This window comes from Cariama cristata, unplaced genomic scaffold (assembly GCF_000690535.1).
Source record: "Cariama cristata isolate BGI_N322 unplaced genomic scaffold, ASM69053v1 scaffold14790, whole genome shotgun sequence".
Lineage (NCBI taxonomy): Eukaryota > Metazoa > Chordata > Aves > Cariamiformes > Cariamidae > Cariama > Cariama cristata.
In genome coordinates, this window is record NW_009594173.1 from 44,350 (window position 1) to 54,246 (window position 9,897).

The following is a 9,897-nucleotide window of genomic DNA, read 5'->3' on the forward strand; positions in this document are numbered from 1 at the left end:
ACTTACCCTCGCTCTGAGGCATCGGATTTCTGGAGGTCAGTTTTGCTAGTAAATACTGAGGTGATGAATGCACTCAGTCCCTTAACAAACACCTCAGCCTTTTCCATGTCCTGTGTCACCAGGCCCCTGCCTGATTCAGCAGGGGACCCACATTTTCCCTAGTCTTCCGTTTGCTACTTATGTATTTGAAGAAGCCCTTCTTATTACCCTTGCCACATTCAACAGACTCAACTCCAGGAGGGCTTTGGCTTTCCTAACCACATCTCTGCACGCCTGGACAGTGTCTATTATTCCCAGGTTACCTGTCTCTGCTGCCACCTTCTGTATATACTCCCTTTTTGTGTTTGAGTTTTGCCAGGAGCTCCTTGTTCATCCCTGCAGGCCTCCTGGCCTTCATCCATGCAGGCCTCCTGGCATTATTTTTTTTTTTTGGTGTGTATTGAGTTTGCATACTCTTTGGGATGGACTGTTCTTGAGCTTGGAGGAGGTGATCCTTGAATATCAACCAGCTTTCTTCGACGCTTCTGCCCTCTAGGCCCCTGACCCATGGCAAGGAGATCCATGAGGAAGCCAAAGTCTTCCCTCCTTAGGTCCAGGGTTACGATCTTTCTGTTTGTCCTGCTCCCTCCTCTCAGGATCCTGAACTCCACCATCTCATGGTCACTGCAGCCAAGGCTGCCTTCAGCCTTCCCATCCCTAAAGAGCCCTTCCTTGTTTTTAAGTGTGAAGTCTGGCACAGCACCTTTCCTCATCAGCTCCTCTGTCACTTGTGTCAGGAAGTTGTCATTGATGCTCTCCAGGAACCTTCTGGATTGCTTATGCCCTGCTGTGTTGTCCTTCCAGCAGGTATCATGGTGGTTAGTCCCCATGAGGACTGGGGCCTCCAAACATGGGGCTACTTCTAGCTGTCTGGAGAAGGCTTCATTTACTTGTTGTTCCTGATCCAGGTAGCCTATAGCAGAAACCCACTACAACGTCACCCATACTGGTTGGCTCTTTCATCCTTACCCAGAAGTTCTCTGTTGGCTCGTCACCCATCCTCAGGCAGAGCTCCATGCATTCCAGCTGTTCTCTCACATAAAGGGCAACTCCATCTCCTCCTCTTCCCGACCTGTTCTTCCTAAATACAAGAATGAGGAAATACTAAATCCAAGTAGGTTTCAGATCATGGTAGCTTTTAATGACATTACTATCACAGTTCTAAGTATTGCTTTGGATTTCCTACATATGATTGCCTTTGGCACAAGAATAAGCTTGACAATTTTAGGCCACATGTTGCAGGTAGGGCACTGTTCAAGAACTTGCTGTGTTATTCTGCATAATATTTACTGATGAACTAAGCTGGTTTTGGATTTAGTGTCTACCTGGAGCACACAGATAACATCCTGAAAGCTATAGAAGAAATCTCCAGTGTTGGTGTTCCTGAACTGATCAACTCTGCCAAAGATGGATGTTCTTCTACTTACCCTACACTAAGCAGGTAATTATATCAATAGAAACTTTGAATTTCATGAGATGCATAGTGACAATTTCTCCTTTTTAATATATAATTTTCTTATTTTGTGGTCTATTATGGTTTCATGTTAGTACTGCTGTGGACTACTCTGGGCATTTGTAAACATTTTTTTGGCAGTACACAACAGGTTAATACATGGTTAGCGTTATGTCAAGGTGGAATGTCCTTGTGCATTAACACAATATTGAGTTGATTATTTGTGAGCCATTTTAATTGGAGAATGAACTGCTGTCTGTCGTCAGGTATGTTGCCTCTTTCTGTGCTACTGTGGTGGTATAAAGCACTCCAGAAGTCAGCCTCAGAGGCCTGGGGTGGCCGTAGGCAATCCTGGACTGGTATGCAGTGTGCAAAAGCACACTCACAGTGTTTCTGTGCCTAGCATAGGAATTTGGAAGCAGTTCAAGTTCTCCACATTGTTCTGGGGACAGGAAGCCTATCTAGATGCTTGGAGCTGGCTTTTAGTTTCTCTCTCACTTTCTCCACAGGCAGACATTCCCGGTTTTCTTCAGGGTAATGATGGCTCAGCTAGAGAGTTCAGTGAAAAGCATCCCACCTGGCAAACCATCAGACTCAAGTGAGGTAGGAAAATAAATGCACTGGACTCTTTGAGGGGAACAAGACATAAGTTAAACGGTACAGTACAATAAAGATGTATAAATTGGAAAGGAATCTACTTCTGAACTTTGTCTGGGAAATGCAGTCAGACAGCTTCATTCACCAGCCAAAACTGATATACAGGGTAACATATAAGTAGCATCGTTTTTTCTGGTTTGTACCATGTCAAAAATCCAGTAAATCCAGCAGAAGCTATATCCAGAAAACAGGTAGTAATCAGCAAAATACTAAGCTGTGCAGTTGGTCTGCATGCCTGTGTGGGAGCACAAAATTATTTTGCAACCAAGAGTTGCTCTAAGAGCAAGGAAATGTGTTAACTCAGCATTTTAAGCGATGTGGGCACTGATCAGGCTGGAAATGCCATTAAGTGGTTTTGCTGTGACAAATCTGCCTGTAATGAAGCTTTGTTCCTCCGTGTTCAACAACAATGCTTTGGGTACAGCAAATGCTGAGAGAGCATCCAGCAAGGTGAGTGGAAATACACCATCATGGGTTATTGTCCCCTTGCATCTTGTTAGGCACAACTGGAAAAGCTGCTGCGGTGGAACATTGCTGTGCGGAATTTCCATATCCTCGTTAACTTGGTCAAGGTGAGGTTCTGGTCGTTTTTTCTGGCTTTACCCTCACATTCCCAGCAAAGGCCGGTGTGTACCCAGGTTCGTGAGCACAAGAGAAAAACATGAAGTATGGCTGACTAGTGGAACAACCTGGAGGTGGTAAATAAAGCCAGTTATAACCTGTGTGCAAAGGTTTCCATTTAGCTTTCACTTTAATACTACTTAATTCTTATAGCCTGCACGTCTTACTAACATAGTTCTCGCACAAATAATAAGTCTGCAGAAAGACAGGATGATGTAAGGAACTGCAGAAAAAGGACTGAACAACTACCACAGTTCCCTAGTACAGTGTTTCGTGTCTGACAGAGTCCACTGCCAGCTGTGGAAGAGGCAGATGGGAGAAGCCCTTCAGGTAGATCTGGAATGACAGCTGACAGAAGGAAATATTCTCCTGATGCACTCAGCTGAAGGCAGGCTAATATTCTGAACAGGAGGCTTGGATTCCTGTCTGTAACCTGCATTCAGTGCTTATCTGATAGCCCTCAGGTTCACTTGTTGTCATGGTAACATACAATCTTCCTTTGAATCCCGCTGACGATGCGTGTCATCCTGCGGTGATGAACTCTAGAGGCCAGCCCGACTGGATGAAATATTCCCTTCCATCCATTTTGGAGCTGGCACATTCAGTGTCACTGAGTGTGATGATGTTTTGGGCAGAAGGCGATAGGTACAGCTGGACTCTTCTCCTTGCTTAGGTTGATCATTACTGTTTGCTTTTATGATATCTGAAGTGATGATTGGCAAGTCCAGCTTTTTCAAGTTCAGCTTATGAGCTCTGGTGAATGGAGGTGGATTCTTCTATACAGCAGCATTCACTGGAGTGCTACTTGTGCTCCAGATGCCTTTTTGAGAGCATAAAGGGTAGAACTGGACCAGCTAGTTCTGTTTTGGAATCCATAGCAGCACCAGGGTACCTTCATAGCTCTCACTCACATCTGTGTGCTATGCCAGTTAAAACTTTCACTAATTAGTTACAGAATTGGTCACTGACAAATGTATATATGCAAATATATACCAGAAGAAAGCCTTCAAGAGAGTAGAGACCATCTGTTCCATTTCTTCATTTGCTGTTGGACCACAGCTGTGTGTGACCTGTGCAGTGACATCTGGTGTCTTTTGCCAGCTGGCATCGTTAATGTAATAGCTTCATTATTTCCTCAAAAATAAATTATTTTGCACATCTTGGTTTTGCTTCGTCCCTTATGTGGTTACCTGCCCATCAGCTGGACTCGGGTCTCTTGAGTCCCAAACTATTAAGAACTTCAGACTTTTTGAGATAATCTTGTGTCATCTGCAAAAGGTGCACCTTAGATCACCAAATAGCCGTCCTGCCAAGTACTTCTGCCTGTCAGCCACTACATTTCACACATGTGATTTTCCCTGTTGAAACTTGAGAATGGATGTTGCCTTAGAACAGGTTTCACCCTTTAATGAAGGGTATGTAATGAAGGGCTGTTTTTAATTGGCTGCTTACATTGTTTTCTATAGACTTATGGACTGATCTGGCTCTCTTTTTTTTCTTCTCACCCAAGTAGGTATTTGACAGCAGGCCTGTACTCAGCATCTGCCTGAAGGTAAGCAAGCACTCAAAATAACAGAAGAGAGCAGTTTAAATACCAGCTTTCTTGAATCATTGCCTCCAGTGGAGGAGCGGTTACTGAATTCTCTGGAAGAAGCAAATACTGTTTCTTATACCTTTAACTGTCTTCCGCTAATCCTCATCCGATGGCTCGACCACAACCAACTTACTGCAATTGGCATTACTGACTTTAGACCGTTTCCCCTCTCTCCTTTCCCCATGGTACTCCAAATGAGAGGAGACATCACAGGAGACAAGTCTCCCTTGGGGCCTAGAAAGATCATGTGTTTCTCTGCAACTCTCTCTTTTCCTTCTAGGACTCATATATTTGTATAGCAATTTTAACATTTTGCATTTAGTCCAGTTTTATTCCTACTGAATAAAACCAGGGATGTGTCCTTCTAGCCTCTCTTTGCAGTGATTAAAGTGGGACCCTTTACTGATCCTGTATATTCCAGTACAGCCTTCCCATGAATATAGTCTTTTACTAAGTGAGAACAGTCTCCGGGGTAGCTTGAAAGAATGTATCGTTATCTTATCTGACTTTGTGACGGTTCTTTGAAAAGGAATTTAAATTTTTCTTTCTCATATATTTATCATTCTTTTATAGTATGGCCGTCTCTTTGTAGAAGCGTTTCTGAAGCTTGCCATGCCTCTCCTGGACTACAGCTTTAAAAAGCACAGGGTAAGCCTTTTGGAGATAAACTGTCTGGAACCGGTTGGGAAGCATGACTGATGCTTGCTGGAAGGAGATTCCTGTCTCTGGTCACGTGTTGGCATGACACTTGTGACACTTGGTGACAAACACATCTAATGTCTCTAGCTGTGCTCTGCCCTGTTTACTTGCCCGTCTTCTGCTCTCTCAGCAAGCAGATCACTGTTTCCCAACTTGCCATCACTCATCTGATTGGATGGCTTCACTGTTAGCAAAGGAAGCCGTTTCAACCTCCATCTCCTTCAAAAGTTATTACCGCAAAGGTGTCAGTCACAGAGTAGGAAGCTCACAGGAGCAGTCAGGTTGGTGAGGGCTTGCGGTCCAAATGGACAGTGACGTTGGTGTCTTTGCAGTAATTCTTGGAGCTTTGAGCAGGACAACACACATGAGTGCAGATGGACAGGCCAACCTTGCTGCACTACACAACAAGCAAGAACAGTTCACTTATTCCCCCTGCTTTGTTGCAAGGCAATCCAGCTTTGCCAGTGAGACTCATTCTTTGGCTTAGTCTTCACAACTTGTCTCTCTTCATGAATAACTCCTTTCTATTGCAAATGTAAGATCTGTTCTCATGGATGTTTGAGGAAATGAGGTTATCAAACAGATACCTAGTCATTGCCACTAGACAATAGAAAATGCCGCATAATTTGCTCAATAGAGAGGATTGATATTCAGAGTTTGTGTTGGATGTGTTTCAAATACTGCAATCTAGTAGTATGTTTTCTGCTTTTCCTCTAGTTCCCCACTTTCAGAAGGTTGTACTCAAGGCAAGATGTGACAAGGTTGTCTTAATTTTGATTGCCCCACTTTCACTGATATGTGTTCACTCCAAACTCTGAGTCAAAATCAGTCTCAGTTCAAAGTGCTTGGCCTTATGGCACATGGTCATAATTTTATTACCAGTTACTTGACCTACATGCACAGTGCAAATCTCCTATGGCTTAATCCTGTTTGTCTGATGTTTCCTGCACACGTGCATCATATCTCTATCCCATAACCCTTTGAAAGGATTTCTAGGACTAATAGTGTTTCATTATTCTTGTTTCCCTTACGGAAAAACACTTTGAGAATGATTTGCTGGTCTACTTACTTATTGCAGGATGATGTGCAGAGTTTGCTGAAAACCTTGCAGCTGAGTACCAGACAACTTCATCACATGTGTGGCCATTCCAAGGTAAGATAAGTTCTAACTGCAGCACAAACTCCTGTCCTAAGAATGATTTATTTCCCTCCCACTGCTTTGCCAGGGCATAGGCAGGTTCTACTAGCAGGCTACCAGCAGTGTCTGTACAAGCAAAAACTCTGAGAGGAGGAGAAATAGCCTTGGTTAATGGCCCAAAAGTTGAAGTATCTGGAAGTGGCTGACTTGGATGTCAGATCAGGTTAGCATACTCTTTTTTAGGACAGAGGTTCTTGACATCTTTGGTTGTTGGCATCTGTAAGAGGGTGTTTCTGAGGACACAAGCTAAGACCTTAGAGACCTTGCATAAAATATAGATGCCAGATTGATAATATGGGAGAGAAGCTTTGGCAAAGATCAACAGCCTTGCGAGTCAGAAGAATCAGCAACAGGATGCAGACAAAGGGAAAACTTTACTCAAAGTCCTCTTGGAGTGCCTTTTTGGCATTTTTATGTGGCAACTAGGGAAGAGGGCAAAGGGAGGGGAGGAAAGTGGTAACACGCAACCAGTCTGCCAGTCTCGCTGTAGGAGACAGGAAGGAAGGAAAGGATTAGTGCCCTGCTTACAGTGTGGAGAGCCAGTGCTTGTTGCAAGAGAGTATCACGTAGGAGAGGCAGTTAGAAAGAACTTCACGTGTGCTGCTTTGTTCCAGTTAGACTCCTAAGAGATTCAAGAACATAGGTCCAAGAAGGGAGCTTTGCCAAACTAATTGAAGGGAGAAAGCCAGCTATTAGCATGGCTCCCCAAGCTAGATTTGCTACTGATTCAGTCCAGAGCTGGCATCAGGAGCATAAAAGTCTAGCTGGAGATCAGAACATGCCATTGCAGCTATCAGCACAGAGGAGAATTGGAAGCTGGCACAAACCCTGGAGATGCTAAAAAGACCTCATGTTTGAAAGTGAAATCCTCATGCCTGATTTAAAGTCACAATTCACCTTGTAAACAGGGTAACATCAGCTTGTGATGTCTTTTTTGTCTTTGCACTTGACTAGCATTTTCAAGTGCTGTGTGCTATGGCCCCTGTTAGAATACAACTGCAATTAGTGAACACCTGTGTTTTACCATGGCTCTTCTACCTATTGCAGTCTGATTAAGGTCTCTGTGCCAAGTCATTTTTGCAAGAATGAGAAGGCAGCAGCTGAATCTAGGCAAATAAATGTATGCAATGAATGGTTCATTCCTGTTTGAAGAGGAGTTGACACCAACATTTGTTGGTCTTGATTTGAAACCAGTCTTGATTTTTGTTTTCATACAAAACCAGTAGATGCTCACTGACGTACCATGCAATGTTACCTAAGATTTGCTACTTTCCCTCAATATGAGTGTTTTTAAAGTGTCATACAGTAGACAATAGCAATCAGCTTCACCTATAATCCCCTAAATATTTGTCATTTACTCTTTCACAGCAAGCCTCTCTTCTGTTTACAGATCTAATGCTGGACATAAGGACAGTTTCTGGAGGCAGATTTTCCAAATGCCATGGTACTTTGTTGGGTCTCCAGACTGCCAGCAGACAGTTGGGCAGGGTCCAAGACCCAGGGAGCACTGTGATTGTTGATTGTGTCATTAGCGAGGTTTTCCCTGATTTGGTTCTGACTTGTGCTGATGATTGCTACGTCCTGCCTGTTACACAGGCTAGAGAACAGATTGCTGTTGGTGTTCAGTTACTCATTCCCCATTGGCAGAATATGAAGCGAAGCAGTGTCCCTTTTCCCAGGCATGTTGAACTCTTCCAAGAAATGAAGCTAATCTGACTTCAGAGTATAGCTAATGAGAGCATCTTAATGCAAGAAGGTTACAAAGTATTCTCATGAAAGAGGAAAATACTTATGCACAAAATAATTGTTTATGGCTCTTGGCAGATTTTCTGGTTTAGCAATGACACCATTCTGTACTGCAGATCCAAGCCTAGCAGGAAGAGATGCTCACCTGGAGCTAAATCTCATACAGTACCTGGCATAGCTGTCCTTCCTCCGCTGGTTTTTGCTTAGAGCATCTCCATCTCTTCCCTCCTGCCCTAGTTCTCCAAAAGCCAGTGCTTCTTTGGTCTGGACAAGCTGGCTTTGGAGTCTGTAGTGCACACACATTCCATGTAGCTAGTGTACAGGAATTGCATCAGACACTGAGCAAGAAAAAATTGTCATTGTGGTGACTTATTCAACACTTTTCTCATTCTTTCTTGTCTGTGCTTGGGAATTCAGCAATTTCCTGACATGAAGCTCCCTGCAGCATTAGTTTGCAGCTTGTGGCTATCAGCAAGTAGCTGTCTCCCTTCCTAGGTAGGTGGTTTTGGAGCCTGGCCACTTGTAGCATTGCTTTTTGCTTTCAGCTGGAACGGTGTGATTGTCCATTGCTGACTCCCATAGATAACTCTGCTATTTCACGAGCAATAGCTTGTACATGAGTCAGACTCACCCAGACCTTATCAGTTGGACGCACCACCAGCACCAATGCAGCTTCCAGACATTCACGTGCTAGCAAGCTGTGGCTGCCATGAGCAAGATGGCAGCAGCATGAGATCTGTGTGAAGAGCTGTGTGTTGTTCTTGGAGAACAGAGCAAGTCGCACCAGTCTGTTGCTGAGATGATGGAGCAAAGGAAAAGCAGATTATCAAAATAATTTCCCAAGGGTCAGCAGAATTCATCTGACTTATGTAGAGGAGTTACTAGCCTCTCTCTAAGGTTCCTGAGAAAAGCTGAGGCTCTTTCTGTTTTTACCCAGAGTGGATATGGCTGTTTGGATTGTTGCAAGGGATCATTTTGCCACCTTAGACAAAATGCTTATCTGAGTTTTATTTTTTAACAAAAGCTATAAGAGTTTGACCAAGAAATGACATCATCTGGGCAAGCTTTGTGGGGATTGTGTCCCATCCCTCCCACCTGTATAATCAATAGCTTTTTTAATAGCCAGAATACTTAGACAAGAATCATAGTCACGTCTTACTGTTTCATATTTAGATTCGCCAGGACATTGGACTGACCAACCATGTGCCTTTGTTGAAGAAGTCACTGGAACAATTTGTATACCGAGTAAAGGCAATGCTGGCGTTCAACCACTGCCAGGAAGCGTTCTGGGTGGGCATCCTTAAAAATCGGGATCTTCAGGTGAGAATCACCATCCTGCCTGGGGCAATTAAAACCTGGGAAAGGACAACCCTCATCTTGCCCAGAGAACTGTAACTCTGCCCTTGTGTGCGGGTAGAGCTAAAAGGCCAAATTCAGTGTGCCTGTATTACAGTCATGTCTAGTGCAGCAGAAAGAAGTGTTTCGAGATTAAGGGTCTGCATCTCTGGGGCCTTCTTTGCAGTGAGGCTCTCACACTGAAGTGGTCAGTTTTTATTGTTTGTAATGAACCGGTATGGGGGTCCTTCCCCTGCTCGGGCATGAGAACTACATGCAAAGAAGGGAAGAGGTAAAGGCCACTTGAACACCTCTTCACATGGTCTCATGTGTGTGGCTTTAACAGATGCCAATTCTGGCCATTTTCTTCATCTTTCACTGTAGAAGCATGACAGTTGAAACAAAACCTGCTTTTTATTCAAAAGCTTTTTATTTAAGATGGTAACAAACACTGCTCTCCTCCATTCCATCCTGGTACGCTTTGCCTGCTTCGCATACACCCAGTACAGCTCTTTTGCGTTCAACTTAGGGGGAAGAAATTTTGACTCAAGCCTC

General features: G+C 43.8%; 1 protein-coding gene across 1 annotated transcript in view; it reads left to right on the plus strand.

Annotated features, from left to right (window-relative positions):
- Positions 1-9,889, plus strand: part of FANCD2 (Fanconi anemia, complementation group D2) — a gene marked incomplete at its 3' end in the record, with an annotated part of 52,717 nt that extends 42,828 nt beyond the window's left edge. The window contains exons 36-43 of the mRNA XM_009697099.1: positions 1,358-1,480; positions 2,002-2,095; positions 2,650-2,721; positions 4,284-4,322; positions 4,938-5,012; positions 6,142-6,216; positions 9,181-9,327; positions 9,872-9,889. Of these exons, the coding sequence (XP_009695401.1) occupies positions 1,358-1,480; positions 2,002-2,095; positions 2,650-2,721; positions 4,284-4,322; positions 4,938-5,012; positions 6,142-6,216; positions 9,181-9,327; positions 9,872-9,889 (643 nt within the window). The remainder of the gene's footprint in view (positions 1-1,357; positions 1,481-2,001; positions 2,096-2,649; positions 2,722-4,283; positions 4,323-4,937; positions 5,013-6,141; positions 6,217-9,180; positions 9,328-9,871) is intronic.
- Between the last annotated feature and the right edge of the window lie 8 nt (positions 9,890-9,897).